The sequence below is a fragment of the Bubalus bubalis genome, chromosome 3, assembly GCF_019923935.1.
Source record: "Bubalus bubalis isolate 160015118507 breed Murrah chromosome 3, NDDB_SH_1, whole genome shotgun sequence".
Taxonomy (NCBI): domain Eukaryota; kingdom Metazoa; phylum Chordata; class Mammalia; order Artiodactyla; family Bovidae; genus Bubalus; species Bubalus bubalis.
This window is the reverse complement of record NC_059159.1, coordinates 51,584,089-51,606,107: the sequence shown is the minus strand read 5'-3', so window position 1 is coordinate 51,606,107 and position 22,019 is coordinate 51,584,089. Positions and strand designations below refer to the sequence as shown.

Here is a 22,019-nt window from a genome sequence, read left to right as displayed (position 1 = left end):
TCCCCGTCACCCCGTCCCACACGGCTGCCGCGGCAGGTTCCACGTGCCTGTCCTCAATGCCAATCTCTGTCCCTCTTCTGCCTAAAATCCTTGTCTAGGGGACACCCCGGCCACAAGCTGTCTGTATGCAAAGTAAGAAGTACTGAGCCTGACCATGGTCCCCAACGCTTTAGGCTCGCTGTCCCAGGCCACAACAACCAGTGCGTGTGTGTGTGTGTGTGTGAGTGTGTACGCGCACCCACACCCATGCATGGCCGCATGCTCACATGTGCAGTGGGGAGTGTTTGTGGGGAGGGCGTCACCCCCATCCCGACCCTCCGGGGCATCCAGACCAGGAGTGAGCTACCTCGTCTTTTCAGGCAGTGGTAGAAGAGGCTGGAGTCCCTCTGGGCTGGGAAGGTGTTGAGGGGAAGGTCCTGGGGCTCGGCCGCGGCAAACTGCATGTGAGCCCCGTTCTCGTACTGGTAGTGCTGGAGCGCCTGGTGAGCCCCGTGCAGGGGGCTGACGTCAGGCTTGGATGACAGCTGGGTCGAGACGAGCCTCTGCCTCACGATGCTTTTGGAGATCACGGGGTATTCTTTGCTGGAGGCAAAGGAAAGACAGTCAGCCAGAGATGGGAAGGGAGGGGAGATCCTCTTGAGGGTCCCCGCATTCATGTGCCTGAACTCCGTCCACCCGCCCCAGCCCCCTGGCCGGGGCGGCCCCCACCTCTGCAGCCGGGCCACACGCAGGTCACTGTCGTCACTGCCCCGGAAGCCCTTGGCGAAAGGGTTGTTCTCAATTTTCAGCTGTGTGATCTGTCAGGAAAGGAGGCACAGAGGAGTCATGGGAGAGAGGCCTGGGCCGGCCCTGCCCCCCCACCCCAAGCACAGGCACATTCAGAACCCCGGGCAGCATCTGGGGAAGTGGCATCTTGCAGGAGCCTCCCCGGCCTTGAAGTTCTCGCCGCACCTCTTACCTGTTCTCCTAGCGGCAGACCCCCATTCTATGTCCTGCGCTCCTGAATTCAGCCCCTCGTCACTCTCTCCTGGGGCCTGTAACAGCTTCCCACCCACATCTCCCCGTCCTGCACAACTGCCACATCAGGCTCTGCCTGCCTGTCCTAAACGCCAATCTGACACAATCTGACACAAGAGGGACAATCTTGTCCCTCTTCTGCCTAAAATCTTTCCCCCACACCCAACCAGTCCCAACACAGGTGTAGAAGCCTTCAGGGAAGGGCAGCTTGGGCACAGGCAAGGAGGAAATGGGATAGCCCATTCGGGGATCAGAAGACAGTCTGGGGTGGTCGGGCCGGGGCGGGAGGTGGGCCAGGATGTGCCAGGAGCGTGCCGGGGGGAAGGGCTTCTGAATGGCTCAATCACCTGCTCCCCCGCTGCTGGCAGTGCCCAAGGGCTCCTCTCCCACCCTCCTCCCCTACTCCCTGCAGGCCCAGAATCCCACCAGGGAGAAGACTGCAGAACAAAAGGGCCCCACAGTGAAGCCACAAGGCAAGCTCCACGCTCCCAGTATTCCCAGTTGCCACCTCTGTCCGTCCCCGGCATGGACCACAGACAGCTACCCTGTGCTGGGGATCAGGAGCCTCGTCTCCTTCCCCTGCACGTCTTTCATTTCTCATGGCTCTGCAGGACTGAGCGGGTTCCTGAAATGACTGCCCTGCCCATCTTGCACTGGGGCTTCACTGCCTGCCTCCCTGGTGGCCCAGAAATGTGTCTGCGCTGGGGGCGGTTGTGGGCTGCACCTTGTGATTCTGGTAGGAGGTCACAGAGATGAAGGAAGTCTCTGGGAACACGTGGGTGCAGAAGGCTGTGTTTTTGGAGCCAAAAGCGTTGTTCTCGTCGGCCTTCACGATGTGCAGCCGCGGCTGGTACTTGTGCATGGAGTTGAGGATGATCTGGAAGAGAAGGGTATTTTGTCAGCTCCAGGTCCCCACCCTCTTGTCTTCAGCCTTGTCCAGCCGCCCGGGGCTGGATTTCCTTCTCCTGAACGCCCAAGGCTCCAGGGTTTGACCACAGGGGACTGAGCCCAGAAGAGTCCAAATACCTCCCTTGCAGGGTGAAGAACCAGGCCCCTGGGCCCCAAACTCAACCTCAGGGGCACCCGTTGGCCTGTCTGCTTCAGCACTAATGCCTGGTCCCAGGGCCTCCCAGATGACAGCCCCTTTACTGTAGTAATGGGGGACGGAACCGTTTAAAGGCCGCCAGTGACTCGACACAGTGTTGAGATGCAGGCAAAAGTCCAGGTGCCACTGACTGTGTGACCCCAGGCAACGCCTGGGCTTCTCTTGAGCCCCAGCCTTCAGCCCTGTGTGCTGCCTCTTCCGGCTCACCCCTCCCCACATATGTGGGACCTGCCCTATGGTGGGCGCTCAGCCCCTCCTCTCACGACTGTCAGCAGTGAAAGCTGCTTCTCAGCCCAGAGTCTGCAGGACGGGGGAGGGGGACGCCAAGGAAGATGAACTCTGATCTGTCTGGTCTGGGCGGGCGCCTGTCCCTTCATCCGCAGAGGGCTTGCAGAGCACAGGCTGGGAACACCCTGATGCACCCGGCCTTCAGACCCGCCCCAGGCAGCCCACAGCCTGGGCGGGGGAGCGCCATCGTGGGCTGAAGTTCACAGTACCACGGCCGAGGAAGACCGGAGGCCCGGGCACCCCCACCCCCACCCCTGGCCCTTGCGGGTGCCTGGGGAGAGGCCCAGCACCCGGGACACTCAGCCTGGAGCCCTGGGACCAGCACACGGTAGTTTCGGCCCCAAAGCCTCTTCCTTCGGCCGTGCCCCACGGTAGCGGCAGCATCATGTGCCATTAAAATGTATTTTTTATCGTTGACATTTGCCAGACACCCTCCCCACTGGAGGTAGGACAGGCATTTGGGGCATTTTATCAGCACCGCACGGGTTTTTGTTAACCCTTCAGCTCCCCTCCTGGCTGGACGAGGCTGGTCCCTGGCGGAGCTCCTTTCTCTCCACCGGGAAGTGCCCCTCTCTTGGGCTGGCTCTCCCCACCCCCAGGTTCCCAGGGACCGGCCTGCAGCTGAAGCTTAGTGGGAGATTTAACCCCCGAGTGACTGAGTTGCCAAGCGAGGGTTCAGAGCCTGGCTTCCTCTGGCGGGGCTCGGCCTCCTCACCCCCTGGGAAGGAAGGCGGCCCAGGGAGAAGCTCAGCTGAGGGAGTGGGTGGTCCGGCACTCAGGCTGCGGGCTCTGCCCTGCCCTGGCCTCTGGGTCTGGCTGGGCGGCTCCAGCAAGAACTCTTCCACCTTCTGCACTGGCCCCTCCCCTGCTCCACTCTCAGTGACAAACCTCCAGAGCCTCCTGAGACAAACACAGAGCCCCCCGAGCCCCAGATCCCATCTGCAGCTGGGGAATCCACTGCCCAATGCGGGGCCTGCCAGGCGAAACACTCAGAATGAGGCTGAAGCCAGGGAGGCCTCCCCGGACTGTCCATTCCGGGAGCCCAGGGAGGGGCTCTGGGGAGAGTGGCTGGGGCTGGGGACACATGGCGCAGTCCCCAGAGGTTCTTCTGTCACCCCGCGTGGTGCCAAGGTCTCAGGAGACCCAGCAGCTGAGTGCCTGGGAGGTGACCTAGAGGCCGGATTCCTGCCTCCGCACCTCCGCACCTGTAGTTCTCTCTGGTGTCTTGATCTTTTTGCCCCCATTCTCCCTCACCTTCTAGGCCCAACTCTTCCAGGAAGTCGTCCCAGATTACCTGAGGCCTGCTCTAAACTCCCAATTCTGAAGCTTCCTTTCCACAGTACGGCCTACTGAGCTATGGTGCTGCTTCCAGCGGCTTCCCGTTCCTTCTTGTCCCTTCGGTTAAATTATAACTCAAGAGAAAGGGCCATATCTTTTATTCCTTTTGTACCTCCAGGCTCCTCCTTTACTCCAAAGCAGGAACAAGTGAGTGCAAGACCAGGTTATGGGAAGAGGAAGTCCTGGGCCGTAACCACAAATTCTCTGTCCCCTCCTCCCTCATCTTTCTTTGCCCATAGGAAAAACTCTAAGGCATGTTTCAGGCAAAAGTAGTGACTGAACATGTGCACAGACAGTCCTTCTGTGATCACTTACACGCTCCAGCCCCTGGCATGCAGGGCTAGCCTCAGTCACTCCAACCCGCCTGGGTGGGGGGTGGGGGTGATGGGGGGCCCAAGGGGAGAACACAGACAGGAGGCAGACAGAACCCAGAGCAGGTGCTGCAGCCCCCAAGCAGTGAGGCTGTAAGGACCACCTGGGACAGACCACAGCCACCCTGCGCCTCTGCCACCTAAGCATCAGAGCCCTGGGCATCGCCAGGCCCCCTGGCCCCTCACTGTCCCCCACCTCCGGGTCTGGTCAGTGACCAAGCCCTGTGACTCCACCTGTAAAACAAAGATCAGTTCACTCCCTTGTTCAGAACCTTCTGGTTCATCCAGGAAGACTGCACCTTGGTTGAAGGCAAGGCCCTTTGTATTTCTCCATCTGCCTCCCATTTTCCCACCACCACCACCAACCACCACTCCTGCCACATTTAAGGCTCACTAGTTGGCTTCTGGGATTCCCTGATGGTTCAGACAATAAAGAACCTGCTGGCAATGCAGGAGACCTGGATTCGATCCCTGGGTTGGGAAGATCCCCTGGAGAAGGGAATGGCCACCCACTGGAGAATCCCATGACAGAGGAGCATGGGGTTGCAGAGCTGGACACGACTGAGAGACTAACACTTGACTTCACTTCACATGCCACTTCCCTTCTATTCCTATTGCCCCCTTTGATGGTTCCCTCTTGCCCTTGGGATAAAGGTCAAACTCCTTAGCCCATCCATCAGACATGGTCCTTAATGACAAGGGTGGAGACACTGCCAAACACACCTTCTAGGAGAGTGAACCAGACAGGCGGGCAGAGAAATCTGGGGGAGAGAGCCACTGCCAGACTCGCAAAGGAAGGTGGGGCCCCTAGGGGAGCCCAACCCCAGCCACAGGGAAGCCAAGAGGGGCCCAGAAGTGCCTGTGGGTCTCTGCCCATCAGCTGCCAGTCCTGAGCAAGCACTCGCCCTCCAGTCATCGCGGTCCCCATCTGTACAGTGAGGCCTTCGACTATGTGGTCCCAAACACCCTTCCTGATTCTGCCAGTCTGGAACCTGGCCAGGTGTGTGGAAGAAAGTTCCAGCCACTGAACAAATGCAGACTCAAGCTGAAGCATCGGCCCTGACCGCCTGGGAGAACGGGAAACCAGCTTGGTGACTCACACCTGGCTTTCCTCGGAAGTTCCTCGGGCGCCACACTAAACTATTTTGCCAGAGTCTCACATTTATATTTCTTGCAGAGGACATGGGGCCAAATGGGCCAGCCACGTCAACAAACCCCACTACACGGCTGGTCCCATCATCATCACTGTTCTACAGCAATGGGATTCATTATGTTCTGGCTACAATTCAGAAGCCTGTTCTATTTTAACGATTGCGATAGCGCCAAACAGCCATCTCCTTGAGAGATCACCATGGCGTGCTTGGCTTAACGAGGCCCAGATTCATCTGCGCTGGAATCACAGAACATTAGGGCATGGAAGGGCAGGCCCCAGCGATCACTCTAGTGCCACCTCCTCATCGTACAGATGAGGAACAGGAGGTGAGTAGTGGGAACGTGACGTGCCCAAGGACACACAGCTGGTGGGAGACTGGATCCAGAGAAGACTCCAGACGGCCCTGGAGAGAGCATGAACTGCTCTCAACCACAAGCTCGGTCATTAATGATAAGCTTTACTAAACACGGCGGGAGACAAGGATCCACCAGGCCCCGTCGCCCCTCGAATGCGCAGGGTATCTGAATGCTGGCCACACAACAAGTGGGGCTAACGTCTGCCCGTCAAATATTAAAACCAGATTGATTCCTGCCTCACATTTGTACTTTCTGAGATGACCTTCTCCATCATCCTTCTTACCCTCTCCCGCCCCACAAAGAGGTTTGGGACAGAGACAGGATCTGCAGCTCAGAAAAGTTTTAAAAAGAAGAAGAAAACCAAAACTGAGACCAGAGAGGCCCAAAGATTGGCTCAAAGAAGACCCAACCCAGGACTGAATTGGACGGCCCGTCAGCCGACTCAAGAGGCCTGGACCGGGCGGGCCCAAGTCCTCACGCCCAGGGCAGGTGTGGCGCCTTCTCTGCCAGCCAGTGTGGACAGAGCACAGCCTCTGTGCCAGGCCCTGTGCTGAGGACTGTCCACACAGCACACAGTTAAGCTTTACAACATCCCTGTAAAGTATTAATTGTTGTTGCTGTTGTTCATTTGTTAAGTCATGTTCGACTCTTTGCAACCCCGTGGACTAAGGCCCACCAACTGGAGTGGGTTGCCATTTCCTTCTCCAGGGGATCTTCCCGACCCAGGGATCAAACTTGCACCTCCCAAATTAGCAGGTGGATTCTTTGCCACTGAGCCACCAGGGAAGCCCCAAAGTATTAACAGGTGTTAGTATTCGGCCCACTGTAACAGACAAGGAGCTGAGGCTCAAGAGGGTGCAGGTGTCTGCCCAGCCTCAGACAGTGATGGGAGCAGAACCAGCATCAGCACTGATCTCCCAGCCTCAGCTCACACCTGCCCCTGTACCTGGCCGGGGAGGGTGGGCAGAGCTGGGTGGGGAGTCTGTGTCCCAAAGCACCCAGCAAGGCTTGGCACATCGTCAGGGCTCAGCAAACGTGGGAGGAAAAGAAAGAGATCAGTAGTTCTGGGTCCCCCCCTGGCATATGCTTTGCGGGGACATCAGCTCCCAGCAGAGGAAGTGCCTTCTCTAAGTAAACCCCGCTTCGGCAGGTTACTGAGTTACTGAGAGAAGTAACACTCGCTCCTGCTCACTGCCATTCACACTGCCCGGCAGCAGGACACGATGGTGGCAAAAAAAAAAAAAAAAAAAAAAACTCCTGGTTTACCGTCTAGTGGGAAAGTCACACGGTAATCCAAAATCAAGCAAAAATCAGTGGTGAGAAAAAGTGGCAGACGAAAGACTGCATTGATGACAGTAACAAGCACGACGACAGGAAATGGGAAGGGCCTCTCCAAGAAAACGCTTGAATACACTTTTGAAAGACAAAAGGCAGACTTCAGTGAAGAGAAAGGCTTCATGATCAATGCACCTCCCCCCCCCACCCCAGGAAATTTATAATTTAAAGTGATTCTAACAAAAATACCAGTAAGTTTTTTTCTCAACACTATAAGCTTATTCTAAAGCTCATAAAAAAAAAAAAAGACAAGACCAGCCAAGAAAACTCTGAAAAAGAAGAGCAATGGGGGAGGACCGAGTCTGCCAGACACTAAAACCTATTATGATGTCTCAACGGTTAAAGCGCTGGCATAGGAACAGACACAGATTCAGGAGGGGATTTACTGTACAGAACCAGAGAGTGTCCTAAACCAGAGAGGGGAGAGGGCCAGTCAGTTATTGGTGTTGGGACCACTGGATAGCTCTCTAGAAAAAAAAAATAAAGTTGGATTCACACTTGGTATCGGATGCCAGAATAAACTGAAAAGGGGCCAATGGTTTAAACGTAATAATAAATCCATAAAATACTATAAGAAAACACAAGAAAAATCCCTTATAAGTAAGGAATGGATCGGGGCTTTTCAATTACTCAAAATCCAGAACCCATAGAGAAAAGACTGACACAGTCGATCAAAAACGTCTGTGTAGGATTACCACCCCAGGCAGGACCTTCAAAAGACAAGTGACAAACTCGGAAAACATATAAGCAACTCGACATCACAGATGGGAGCTAAATCTTTCTCGCTTATAAAAGCTTCTAGAATGGATAGGTGATTTTTTAAAAAGTAACCTAAGAATGAGAAAGGATAAGGACAGACGTTCACAGAAGAGGAGATATATATATATATAAAGATGCTTATGCTTACTCATAATAAAGGAAATAGAAACTGAAGCTAAAACTGATATCTGTATTTCAGCCATGAGACTGGAAAAGATCCAAAACTTTTCTCTCCCACCATGTTCGTGAGGCCACAGCGATGGTGGGAAGACACATCGCTGCGACGCCAATGCAGGACAGGGTGGCAAATTGCAAATCCATATATCCCTCAAACAGGCACTTTATCACAAAGAATACTTGGCAGAGGTATACAGTGACATACGTACAAGCTTAATCAAAACAGCAAAGACAGGGGAACATCTAATTCCTTCAATAAGGACTGGCTACATGATTAATGGAACAATCGTTGGATGAAATCCTATGCAGCTATGTGAAAGGAATGACGCATGAATGAATGATGAAATGATCTACATGAACGAAATGATCTCTGAGACACTGGGTTTACATAGCAAGGTGCAAAGTGTTTACAACATGGTACCTTCTGTGTCAAAAAGAAGGGATCTGAGACGCTGTATTCTGCCTGCATGTGCAAAAAGAAACACAGAAAAGAAATTAGTAACACTGGTTCCTTGTGGCCAGAGCTGGAAGAAACTAGGTGGATGGGGAACCAGTGGAGGGAGATGTCTCACTGCAGACCTTTTTCATTTGTTCACTGATTGATTTTTCAATCATATGAATGTATTTCCTATTTAAAAACAGAGTTGACAAACAAGTATAAAATTATAACTGTGGCAAGTACTCAAATGGAAAAGTGTGTGGTGCGCTGAGAGCATATAATGGGGACCCCAAACTGTCTCCCTGAAGCTGTGGCATTTGAGCTTGGATCCCAAGGCTCAGGAGTAACTGACTAGGCTAAGAGGCCTGCGGCTGGCAGAGGAAGCAGACTGAGGGGACGGTGCTTGTGCCATTCTGTGGCCCGGGGAGCCCACGTCTGCAGTCTGGGGCTAACTCAGCCTCTGCAAGGCTCAGACTGACTATGTGAGCAATCACAAGCTAACCTTTCTCCTCGGCAACGTGGGAGTCCAGAGACAGAGGAGGTGGAGAAGATGGCTGTCTCCCTACACACACACACACACACACCCACCCACAAATACCCACACACACCCACCACGCAGCCATCCCCTCCCTGCCTCCAGATTAGGAGAAAAGCAAGACACAGGAGGTGGTGAAGATGGCCATCTCCCTACACACACACACACACACACACACACACGCACACACACACGCACACACACACACAGGAGGTGGTGAAGATGGCCATCTCCCTATACACACACACACAAACCCCACGCAGCCATCCCCTCCCTGCCTCCAGATTAGGCGAAAAGCAAGACACAGGAGGTGGTGAAGATGGCTATCTCCTTACAAACACACACAGCCACACAGGAGGTGGTGAAGATGGCCATCTCCCTAAACACACACACACACACACACACACACACACACACACACACACACACACACACCCATGCAGCCATCCCCTCCCTGCCTCCAGATTAGGAGAAAAGCAAGACACAGGAGATGGTGAAGATGGCCATCTCCCTAAACACACACACACACACACACATACCCCATGCAGCCATCCCCTCCCTGACTCCAGATTAGGAGAAAAGCAAGATCCAGGTGTCAGCCATCTCCACCTTCCACTGCAGGATGCAGGCCCCAGCCTAGCAAGGCTCTCCTCAAGTGCTCGGAGCAACTTCTCTTCCCATCCCGTGGTCACCTGGCACAGGACCCTGCTGGGGACAGGGGGCAGTGAGCAGGAGGCGAGGTAGGCAGGTGTCTTCTTAGCCAGCAGAGCCACAGCTGTGAAGCTGACCTGGAGCAGCCTGGTCCCAGGCCCCCAACCCTTTTCGCCCCTGCTGCCTGCTTATGCCCAGAACCTAAAGGTCACACCCTGACTCTACCCCTCAAGAACAGAGGGCTTTCCTGGACTCACAGCAAAAACCCACAGGAGTTTTCTAATCAGAAGCCAATCCTATCTTTTCTGAACACGTGTCCTGAGGGGCTCCTGGACCCTGGACCCTTCTCCTGGGTGGTTGGGTGGCACGTGGGAGACAGCTGCTGATGTCTCTGAGATCCTGAATGGGGAGTCCACCGTCCACCTGGCTGGAGAAAGCTCCTTGAGGTTTGGAAGCTTTTAGGAAAAATGGCAAAGTGTGGAGGTGAGCTGTGTGGGAGGACTTGTCAGGGGCAGGTTCACAGTACAAGATGGCTTTTTCCCAGGTTCCTGCACTGAGAAGCCAAGAAGGGTGACTTGGAGAGCTCACTGCTCCAGTTGGCACAGACCAAGGGGCAGAAAGCCAAGGCTCAAATGGGCCACTTTGCCTTGATATGTCTAAGAAGTTAGCTCATCCTCCACAGCCATTCCCTGCAGGGCCAGAGGCTGCGCCCTCTCCAGTGATGCTCTAGATTGCTGAAGATCTGACAGCTGGAGCCCTGGCTACCGAAAGATGGGGGGAGAAGCCAAAGGAGCACAGGCCTAGGCATCAGAAGGCAGGGGTCCATCTCTGTTACTCCCAGCTCCTGAGACAAGTGCCTTGTCTTCATGAGCCCCTCCAGCCTCACAGAGGGTGCAGTAACCAACAGACTGCACGTGTTGGGAAAACGTGGGGGTGGGGAGAAGGAAGATACTCTACACCCCAACCCTCCGGGGAGGAAGCTGAGTTAGTACAGGGAATAGCCCCCCAGCCGAGGAGAGGAGGGCCCCAGGCTGGTGTGGCGAGTATAGCCACCCCCAACATCACAAGCCCACCAAGCCAGCCCCACTGGCTGCTCAAGACCACTGCAAACCCTTTCGGGACCCCAGAGGAGCCACTGAAGCAGCAAGCCAGGGTGAGAAACCTACTGCTGGGCAACGAAAGCCGGCTCACACCCTCCTGCTTCCAAAAAAGCCCCACTTTTTAACCACCTGACTCCCTTCCCTGGCCCTCTCTGCAGGGGTCTAGGGAGGTGAAAGGGTCCTCAGAGACATTCCTGCAGCTGGGAACCATGAGAGCGACCTGTGTATCTAAAACTCTCACCAGAGCTTTGATCCCTGGGTATTTCTGGTCACTCACCCAAGGATCCACCTCCCGCCCAGCTCTGTCCACCCCAGTGGGCGGTCCCTGGGTTGTGTGTGTGAGTGTGTGAGTGCGTGCAGTTGTGGGCAGAGACGTGGCTCCCTACCTCCCACCATGGAGGCTCTCGCTAATCTTTCGAGGTTGATCCCAGAGCCTGGCCAAGCAGAGGAGGCCAGAGAGGAGCTGATCACGAGCAGAGTCTTGGCCAGAACGTCAGTCTCTCTGGCCCTTGGTCATAAAAGACCCTGTGATCTGAGAGGTGGGGGCTTGGCTGACCCTTCCCCTTGGAGGGCAGCCTGTTGACGCCCCTGTGGAAGGCTGCAGGGGCGCATGTCCCCGGGGCCCACACACCCAACAGCATCTGCCTGCCCTGTGTGGGAAAACCCCATGCTGCTTGCAAAACAGACAAGTTAGGAGTTGATCATATTAACTAAGCATTCTCCTAATTGTTGGTTTATCGATTGCTGATGACTCGGAAGAGAACTGAACAGACTCTGAGAAAATTAGAACCAAGAGCCGCTTGACATGGAGAAGGCAACGGCACCCCACTCCAGTACTCTTGCCTGGAAAATCCCATGGATGGAGGAGCCTGGTGGGCTGCAGTCCATGGGGTCGCGAAGAGTCAGGCACGACTGAGCGACTTCACTTTCACTTTTCACTTTCATGCATTGGAGAAGGAAATGGCAACCCACTCCAGTGTTCTTGCCTGGAGAATCCCAGGGACGGGGAAGCCTGGTGGGCTGCCATCTATGGGGTCGCACAGAGTCGGACGCGACTGAAGTGACTTAGCAGCAGCAGCAGCTGCTGCTTGCCAATTACACACCCATCAACCAGAAAGGACGCATCTCTGGCATTCTCCATAAGGAGCTATGATTCACAGAGTGCTGATTTGCATACAGCTCCCCAGAAACAGAACTGAGGCGTAAAAGAGGCACGTGCCTGCATGCCCCCCACCCCTGCTTCCCGCACCATGCCCCGCACAGATGTTATGAGTGTGCAGCCGGGGCAACCGCATCCAGGAGCCGACGGCACCCACTCCATCAACACCCCACCCTGTGTCTCCAGGGTAACCATGCGTAACCTAGAGGGGCGAGGCTTGCTCCCTGGCAGATGATACTGGGTCCCCAGGCTTCTGTTTGCCACACGTATGAGCTAAACATTTCCACATAAAGAGCTTTTTGTGGGCCTGCCAGGGCCAGACTGGGGAAAGAATGAGCTTCAGCAGCCTGGACGGGGCGTCAGCAGCAGCATCCCTGGGGTTTCAGAGTTGCTCTTATGAGAGCCAGCCCTGGGCAAGGCCAGGAAGGGGCTGACACAGGAGCCAGTGCGAGGCCTGCCTTTCCAGGGCAGGCGGCTGCGGGGCCAGGCAGATGCCAGGGATGAGGCTTCTGAACTCATCGGTGACTCTTTCTCAAGACAATCTCCTGGTCTTAGGCCCCAGCAAGGCCAGATTTGGGGAAACTGGAAGCTGAGATTTGTGAGATGTGGGTCCATCCATGTCGTCCTTGTCATCAAGTGTTACTCAGTCATGTGTCCGACTCTTTGCGACCCCATAGGCTATAGCCCACCAGGCTCCTCTGTCTGTGGGATTCTCCAGGCAAGAATACTGGAGTGGGTGGCCATCCCCTTCTACAGGGGATCTTCCCGACCCAGGGATTGAACCCATGTCTCCCACATTGCAGGCAGATTCATTACAATGGTAAAGGGAAACCATCATAGTTGACATTCATTTAGAGCCTCTTAGACGCCACATGCCTTATGCATAATCTCATTTAATTTTCACCTGGTCATCCCCATGTTCTGGACAAGGAAACTAAGGTGCAAAAAGGCTAAAAAACTTGCCCCAAGTTACCCAGCCAGTAAGTGCCAGGGGAAGGATGCTTACTGTGGAACTCAGACCCTGTGCTCTGGCCCATAAACCCGCCTGGGACTGGGTCCTGAGAATGGATTCTCCAGATGAGCACCTCTGAGCGCCCCACCTCCCTGCCCCAGCACCCACACTTGAGGCCAGGCAGCCCCCTGCTTACATGCCCGAAGGGGTCCAGGTGGTTGTTCGTCAGCTTCAGCTTCTGGAAGGAGACCAGCTGCCGCATCCAGTGGGCCCCCGTGGCAGGAGAATCCGGGTGCACGTACAGCCGTCCAGGCATGGCCGGCTCAGCCTTCCCTGCCACCATCCTGCCAACAGAGCGTGGAGAAGCCGCGGCTGGTGATTGCCCTGCGGTCTTGGAGAGCCCAGATTTCCTGTCTTCCACCCCACAAAAGCAAATCCCCAGAGGCCTGAACCTGTCTCGCACCCCACAAAAGCAAATTCTCCAGAACCACATCACTGCTGGTGCTGACCGCACGGTCCATTTAGGGCTTTGGGGGTAAAAGGCGGGGAGGCAGAGGAGACGGTGCTGGGAGGGACAGCTGTCCTGAACCTCCCGTATCTCACTGCAGTAGAGAGAGAAAGGGAAATTGTAGAGAAACGTGATGGTTTATTTGAAGGGGCTAATCACAAGTGTGTCATGGGGAGATTTAGGCACTTCCGTGTCTGGGCTGTATTTACACTTTTTACATGTTAGAAATAACATTATTTGGAGGTAGCTTCTCAGACAACAGAGACGATTTTCAAACTGCTTGCCCCCAAAACAATGGTGAGAAGTTAACTGGTAGCTGTCCGCTCAGGGAGAATCTGCCCTGAGTGCTAAACCAGCCCAGAGAGAGAACAGAACCGAGCTCTTGGCAGGACCCGGCCACCAAACTTGGCCTCCTGGGCTCGGGTTCTGCGACCTTCTTACCCCACACAGCCGCGCTCACATGCTGGGCTGCGGATTCATTCATCCCTCCCTCTTTCTCCTCGGGAACTGTCCTAGGCTCCAGGGGCAGACGGGGAACATGAACAGGATGGCCCAGAAAAAACCGCCTTCATTTACTGGGTCCCAGCTTGGGTTCGGCCTTTAACCTGCCTGCTCTCCTTGGATGGTGGACATGCAGCTTAAGAGGGAGGGTCCTGGGGTGGGTGGGGGTGGGAGGAACTGGGAGATTGGGGGTGATACCTATACCCTACTGGTGCTATATGTAAAACCGATAATGAATGAGAATATGCTGTGTGGCACCGGGAACTCTACTGTACTCTGGCGACCTGAACAGGAAGGAAGTCCAAAGGGAGGGGATAGATGTGTATGTCTGGCTGGCTCAGTTTGCTCCACAGTGGAAACTAACACAACATCGTAAAGCAGCTGCACTCCAATAAAAATTACTTAAAAAAAAAACAAAAACACAGCACAAGAATAAAAAAAAAGCAGGAGCAAGGGGGTGGAGAGACAGGAGAGAGATTCACAGCCCAGGATCTAAGTATGGACTGTCAAGGCCCCCAAGGAAAATGGCTCTTACCTTCTGCTGTACCCCCACCTCCAGCACAGCCCTGTCAGAGCCTAAACCCGCCCAGCGCTGGGGCTCAAGCATCACCCCACAGCCCAGTCACCCACCCTTGGGTGTCCACAGCCGTGGGGAGAGCGCAGACCCTTGAGATCCATCAGACACCCAAACACTGTGGCTCGTTTTCACTCCAGCCCCCGCCCCATCTGCAGCAGGTGTGCAGACGACCCTGTGGCTTCGGCAAGCCCGGTGCCTGAGCCTGCGGATCTGGCCAGTCATTGGGACTAACTGGTGAGTCCCCAGACCACACGGCAGGCAGGGGACGAGTGTGCATGAGTGGGAAGGCGGGTGACGTGAGGGTCCCGAGTTCTTACCATTTGTTGTCACAGAACTTGTAGCGGTGGTCATCCGCTGGGACGATGTCGATCAGCAGGATGTACTTGGTCTTGGGGTTCATGCCCGTGACTTTTACCTTGTAGCTGGGGAACATCCTCCTGGGGGAAGCGGAGGGGTGAGGCAGGGGCGGGGACAGAGCACCGGGAGGGAGGGACGGCACAGAGCAGGCAGGCGAGATCTTGGCTCCAGTCGGAGCTTCGTGATCTTGTGTAAACCGCTTCCCTCTCTGGCTGGCCCCTCCCACCTCCCCTACAAGGAAAGGGCTGCACAAGCCGCTCCTCTGAACCCCTGCAGTTGTCAGACTGTGGCTGTGAGCAGCTGAAGCACAGAGACCCTGCTCAGGACTTCAACACCAACCAGGCTGCCTTCATCTCCCTCCTGTCTGTCATCCATACACAACAGAAGTTCCAGGGGGTCATTCCAGGGGACCAGAGCAGAAGACCTGGGAATCCCTGGCAGCTTCCTTTACGGTCCATGAGATGCCACCTCTGGGTCATGTCTCTATGGAAACAAACCCCCAGCCTCAAACTAACTTGCAGGAGAGTGCTGTGGGGTCTCTGGATGCCTGCTGTGTGTGGAGAAGAGGTGTTTATCCCTGTGAATGCCTGGTCTGGGCCTGTGCACACTAGCTGGGTCTCAGGGAAGGTCAGTCCAGGAACCTTGAGGAGAAGAGCAGGGTTTTCTAGAACCACCCTGCCGCAGTCCACAGCTGGCCCCACCACTGACAAACCACGATGCCTTGGGCAACTGGCTTGGATGTTTTTACACCTTGGTTTCCCTATCTCTAAAGTGGTGAAAGAAAGTGAAAGCGTTCATCGCTCAGTCATGTCTGACTCTTTGTGACCCTATGGCTTATAGCCCACCAGGCTCCTTCATCCATGGAGTTCTCCAGGCAAGAATACTGGAGTGGGTTGCCATTTCCTTCTCCACTCCAAAGTGGGGACGTTATCAATACACCCATCTCATAGGTTGCTGGGTGGATTGAACGAGTCCACTTTTGGCTCTTACCACTGACCCTGACTGCTCTCCTTCCTCTGAAGACCGGTGGTATGACCGACCTCCATGAAAACAGGCTCATCAAAAAGAAAGTCTTCCAGTTCCTGCAGTCCATGCTGAAACTGTCCAGGACCCTGAGGCTCAGGGGACGTTTTGGAGAGGGCCACTACGTCGGACCGCTCAGCACACCCACACCTACAACAACATGTATACATACCTGTGGGCTATCCCTCCCCCAGTCACCAGGTCCCTGACCCTGGACTTCCCCAGAGGGGAACTTCCTCACGGTCCTCATCAGAACCTGGCACGCTTCCTAGCTGACCTTTTACAAAGATGTCTCCGAGAGAGGCAGGATTCAAATCCAGCAGGACAAACCGAGGCAACTGGGACCCAGATCCCCAGAGCCAGTAGAGTGCCCAGGCGGTCCACTCTGGGAAAGCCAACAGGGGACCTCTGGCTTTCACGAAGCCAAGAGACAGCACAGGGACCCTCAAGAGAAGCTGTCCTAAGCGCCTCACGAACAGATGACCAGAGTCTTCCATTGCATCAACGTGGAACCAGCTTACCTCGACACAGGGCTTCCAGAAGGGATCAAGGCCCGCCCCCAAGCCTGCAGACCCTACAGCAAGCCCAGGACCCTGAAGCGGAGGGTGCCCTGGCCTCTGCACCCTCCCTGGCTGAAGGACGGGCCCTTGAGAGCCTTGCCAGGGGCCCGGGGTGCGGGAGTGGCGTGACCCCGTGTGTGCCCGAGCACATGAGTTTGCGGACCCGGTGGAGTGCACATGCGTGCATGTGTGCGTGCCTGAAGGGAGGAGGGAAGTTCTCGCTGCAAGTCTAGGGACTTATAAACTGTGTGGAAGAATTTGTCTCAGATGTCAACTGAAAGCATTTTCGAATGTCCACCCCACCCCCTCTCCAGGAATGGGCAGAGCCAGAGGACTCGGGGACCCAACCCTGCCTCCTGCTTACCAGCCCCTTGCCCAACCCTGGGGGCGCAGCTGGAGCCTGCACCCCCCTGGTTCCTGGCCCAGCCTCTCCCCCGGCTGGGCCTGAGACTGAAGGGGAGGGAGAGAGGCGGCACTTGCCTCAGCTCCCCCCACTCCCTGGGGAAAGGCCAAGAATCCTGTCCCCTGCAGGCTACCATGTTGCAAGGGCTACAGAAACAGCCACAGAATGACTTGGGGCTCTCCTGGCATCAGGGCCCTGTACTTGGCCTGTTTCTCCTGCAATCACTCCAGGTGGCAACAGCAGAGGACAGACCCGGCCTCCCCCCACCCCCCCCCCCCCCGGCCGGTGACCACAAAGCGGGCAGCCACTGCCATAGTCTTTATAATCTAGGTTGGTGGCGGCGGGCAGCGGGGTGCTAGATCCTATTTTTCCCCTTCTACTCCCTACCACATATTTTAAAAGATTTTCTTGATGTCTTTATTGAATTTGTTACAATATTGTTTCTGTTTTATGTTGTGGTTTTTTGGCCCCAAGGCATGTGGGATCCCAGCTCCTCAACTAGGGATCAAACCCATACCCTCCGCATCGGAAGGTGAAGTCTTCACCCCTGGACCGCCAGGGAAGTCCCTCCCTACTACAGTTCATCTCAGCAGCTCAGGAGGCCAGACTAACATGACTGGTACTTTTTAGGAGGCAGGCGAGCAGCCTGTGCTCAGCTGCTCAAGGCCTGGGGCCGCTGTCCTGTGATTTGGCCTCTCCTGGAAGCTGGATGTGGACTGGGTTCCCAGCTGATAATAGCCTTCAGGAGGTTCTGAGTGAGTTGGGGCAGGGCAGGAAGGTGTCTCCTAGGCTCTGCCTCCCTTTCCCCTCTTCCGAGGGCAGCAGCCCTCAGAAGTCAGAAGGGAGGATGAGGTAGGTGGTCTCAGGGCGGATTCAAAGGTCCTCTGCTCCAGGATGAGCAGGCCCAGGCTCAGTGAGCACCCCTGCCTTCGTGGAAACAGGTATCTTCATCTCTCTGAGGGTCCGGTGTGGTGGCTGTTTCTGGACCATGGAGGACGCAGGCACTGGGGACCCTGGGCCCCCTCATCTCCCCACCTAAGGGGCTCCAGAAGGATAAAGGGCCTGCTGTGTACAAAAGGCGAAGGAAGAAAGTGAGGCACACCAGCCTGCCAGCCTCCTGCCCCAGCTGATGGCATCTGCCCTTCGGTTCCAGAGGGGCTGAGCTTGGAGCCCAGAGGCCTGGCATGGGAGTGTGCCCCAGAAGGGCAGGACTCAGGCCACAGGGGCCAGGCTGGCCTGGGAGCCGCGACTTGCCCTGGGCCCCCCCCTGTACTGTACAGGTCCTCTCTGTTGCAACAGATGAAACCACAGATGAAACCATCTGAACTGCTTCTGTGATTTAGGATGGAAAAAAGATACCTGAAAACCAACCCCTTTGGGGGAAGTGAACCCCTCAGAGGGACAGGGAGGGGAGACGTGACTCTGAGCAGCCCGTGTGGCGCTCAGCCCTGGCACCTGGCTGGCAGGGAATCCCTGTCTCACCTGTGCCCAGCACCCGCAGCCACCCAGAGGCGGGCTCCGCGAGCCTTCTCTCCTGCCCACTCCCTGCGCCCCTTCACACCCCTTGCACGTGCACCGCGGGCCTCCTCTCCGAGGCAGGTCCCCCTCTCCCGGCTCTGGGTCCCCGCCCCTTTGGGGCACTCTGGGGGACCTCGCGGAAACCGCTCCGCCAGGGGATAAACAAGCCGCCTGTCCTGCCAGGCCGGGAGGAGATGAAAGCCTGGGGGTTTCTCCTCTGATCATGAAACAGGCTGTGGAAGGGTGCGGGCCTGGAGCCTTATCTACCATACTAGGAAATGGTTTTAGAATGAACTGCTAAAAACAAGCTTCCTTGGACGTTTCTCAGTGTTGGAGGCTTTCGGGGCGCGGGGCAAGGGTCTGGGGCATTTGGATTTTGGCAACGAACCAGTAAATACAAACAATGCTGAGAGAGGGGCCAACAAGTTTCATCTGGGCTCAGAGAGCTGTGGGGTGCCCGGGTCTGGGCCCAATGGGGTGGCCAAATTCAAGGTGCTGACCTGTTCCCTCCCCACCAATCCTGCAAGGATCTGGGGTAGCAGGGAAGAGAGGACCTGGGGGATTGGACAGATTCTCTCCAATCAGTGGGGACCCCAAACTCCAAGTCCACTGCAGTCCCAGCTTCCTGGGCTCAGGAATCCCAGGAGCAGCTATGTAGGTGCAAAATCAAATCCAAGGCATGAGAAGCCTGGAGAAGGCTTTTGAGGTGGGGAGAAGTGGTGACTGGGAGGGCAGATGAGGGATGCTGGGGGGTCAGTAATGTTCTGCTTCTTTATCCGGGTGGTGGTAACACCGGTGTGTTCAGTTTGTAGAAGTCCATAGGGCTGTACAATTAAGACTTGTTCACTTTTCTGCAGGAATGTTCCACTTCAATAAAATTGACATAAAAAAGTATATATGTGTGTATATATCATAAAGATGTGTACACACACACAGAGGCCAGAGTTTGAAAGGAAAGGGCTTTAGGAAAAGGGTAGGGGGTCCACAGAAAACCCCATCTATTTTCTGTCCCTAGTGTCTGAGGGTCTTAAAGAAGAATTCTGGGTGTGTTGGGAACAGGCTGGGGCCCAGCAACTAAGGCTGAGTTTGGGGGTGGAGGTAGGGGGTGCCATTTAATACTGAGACCAAAGCTTTTGTATCCAAATGATTTCTGAGAGCAATGGACAGAGCAATGTAATTTATTTCCACTTAACACACACACACACATTCACACACTCACACACACATGCACAGAGTTTTCTACTTCACTCAAAGCATTTTTCAGAAATATTTTCCCTAAGATGGGGGCAGGAAAGAGGGTGTGTGGAATGGATGCTGTTTTGGAAGACCAGTTGGTTCTCTGAGATTTTTTTTTTTTTTTTTTTTTTGAAGACACTTCCTTCTGATAGACTTTTGCTTTCAGAAAATACTTTAGAAAGAGATCAAAGCACTCTCTCCCCAACCCACTTTCCCAGTGTCTTCAACCCTTACTTCTCTTATCACCCACGCCACTGGGCTCTGACGCTCTGTATACAGAGCGAGGGCAATTGGCTTTGAAGCCCCGGATTAAGCCGGGCCAAATCCTTGCCTCAGAATAACAAACAATACAGGTTCAACAGGAGTTCTCATCAGTAGTTCATTTTTCAAACACAAATTCACTGTCACTAACACAAGCAACATTGAACTCAACAGGCTATGAAGGCTGATAGTGGAGATTTATCTGGTGGCAAAACCATGACCTAGGAGTAGAGCAGTCAGACGGTTAGGAAATTTTCATATTGGGGAGGTTTTTATTTAAATTTTGTGGAGCTCACTTTTATCTGTGTTTGGGAGAAAAGGCAGTTTCTCACATGGATCAAGCTTGGCAGAGATGTGAGGTAGCAGAGAGGGCCCTGCTCTCTGCAGTTAAGGGCATAAACTCTCTGGGTGCAGCCTTCTGAGAGGCTTAGAGAACACTCTGGCCCCATTTGACACTTGACATCAGGGCTTCATGAGCATTCAGAAATCGGCTGTCTTGAACTGTGGCTGGCATGGTATTCACCCTCTTGCGTTGTCGGAGAACTTAAAGTCACTGTCTGATGAAGGAGACCCTGTTTCCCTTTGGCCATCAGCTCTTCGAGGGCTTAAGGCATAACTAAGGACTCACACTGGCTTGAGAATTTTTGGGCTCCTTTTCTCCAGCCCCCCTCCTTCAACCAGAGAGCAGTTGTGCCCCTAACCAGCCAGGGTCTCTAGGGCAGCGCAAGAACTCCGCTTTGAGCAGGCACCCATAAACAAGCAACCAAGGGGATTTCTCAAAGTTGGGGTTTCATTCGGGGGGTGGGGCATCACTTCTTGGCTTGTGTAGAACCTGCTAACTGCCTAACTCTGCTTCTATGGGCAAGCGCCAAATGCCTCCCCTTCTCAGGGGTCGGGTTTACGTTCTCTTGGTTCTCCAGCTCAGGCAGTCTAGGACTGTATGATTCAAGGTTCAGGAGAGATATCGAGAAACAGAAGTGTCCCAGGAAGGCCGATGGTACAGAGCACAAAGAAGAAAACGGAGAGGCACTGGACAGAACGCGGAGGAGCCAGGAGCCCGAGCAAAGCAAGCTGCCTTCCAAGGCTGCGTGGGCGGGAGGCGGGAGGAGGTGGCGGACACAGGGGTCCCAGCGGTGAAAGTGGTCTCTGAAGCCAGTGGGCAGCTAGGCAGGGGGTGCTGTGAGAACCGTGCTGGCAGGGGACGAGGCTAGTGACTTTCCTAAGCACTAGGCTGGTGCAAGGAAAACTTTCTGCCAGAGAAATGAAAGACTATGATGGATCCTTAATTGGCCAACATCATCACAGCCATTTAAAAATTATTATCATCATTCCCTGAGGTCCATCTCTAAGCCTCCATTAGGATCAGGCACAAATATCTGCCTGAAGCCAGTCACCTCTGGAAATGTGGGGTGTGAGTGTGTGTGTGTGTGTGTGTGTGTGTGTTGGGAGAGGGAGGGAGGAGGCCTCATGCAGGTGCAGGAAACCCCACTGAGGAGAATCACAAATGCCTTTTGTTTAAAAAGGCAGGGGCCAGGCATGCCCAACTAGCATGCTGGCCATTCATTTTCAAGAGACAAGGTTATTTCTGCAGCCTAAAAATGGAAGTTCTGGATCTTTCTCTTCTTTCCTTCCCTACATCCCAGCAGTAACAAGAAATAACCACCTCTCCCAGTCACACCTATAATCCATTTAGCAATTTACCAAGCACTGCTCACAATATCCCTGGTTTGAATCTCAGAAAGAACGGCAGGTTTGAACAAATACCTCTGAGCCACAGGAAATTTGGGGACTACCCCAAGTGCACACAGCTACGATAAGGCAGGGCTTGTGACACCCCCACTGTCCTCAGTGAGTGCTCCATGAGGCACCCCCCCCATCACCACGTCCCCCAATATATCTTCCCTCCCCATTCCCAAGAGCAGCAAACTCAAGCCCTGACATCTTGTTCCTTCCCCTGATAGAAGCCCTGGATGGCCATACCACCTCCCTGACTTAGGCAAGAGGGCAGGGAAGTGCCCAGACCCCCATCCCCAACAAAACAAAAGAAAATTTGCAAGGCCTGTCAGTGGGCAGACTGGAAGGACCCAGCACCCCCACCCTGTGTACAGCAAACCATCAGCTTTTTATGTCCTTTGACGCATCGTTCCCTAAGCGGTTCCGCGTTCTCTAAAAAGGAGAAGAAAAACGCTGAGTAAATGCCAGACATTTCTCTAATTGTGATGAACGGTATTCGCTAGATTTACCGTGTGCGTACATGTGCCAGGAGCTGTGCTAGGGCTTTACAGGCAACTGTACAAAGACCTCTTATTTTACAGATGGAAATGAGGAGACAGCAGAGAC

General features: G+C 54.6%; 1 protein-coding gene across 3 annotated transcripts in view; it reads right to left on the bottom strand.

The window, feature by feature from the left end:
• Window positions 1-22,019, bottom strand: part of TBX4 (T-box transcription factor 4) — a 32,922-nt gene that overhangs the window by 4,453 nt on the left and 6,450 nt on the right. For all 3 annotated transcript variants that reach the window (XM_025281161.3, XM_025281159.3, XM_025281160.3), the window contains 5 exons: window positions 14,639-14,758; window positions 12,932-13,079; window positions 1,742-1,894; window positions 709-797; window positions 347-582 (listed from right to left, as the gene is read on the bottom strand). In XM_025281161.3, the coding sequence (XP_025136946.1) occupies window positions 347-582; window positions 709-797; window positions 1,742-1,894; window positions 12,932-13,079; window positions 14,639-14,758 (746 nt within the window). The remainder of the gene's footprint in view (window positions 1-346; window positions 583-708; window positions 798-1,741; window positions 1,895-12,931; window positions 13,080-14,638; window positions 14,759-22,019) is intronic.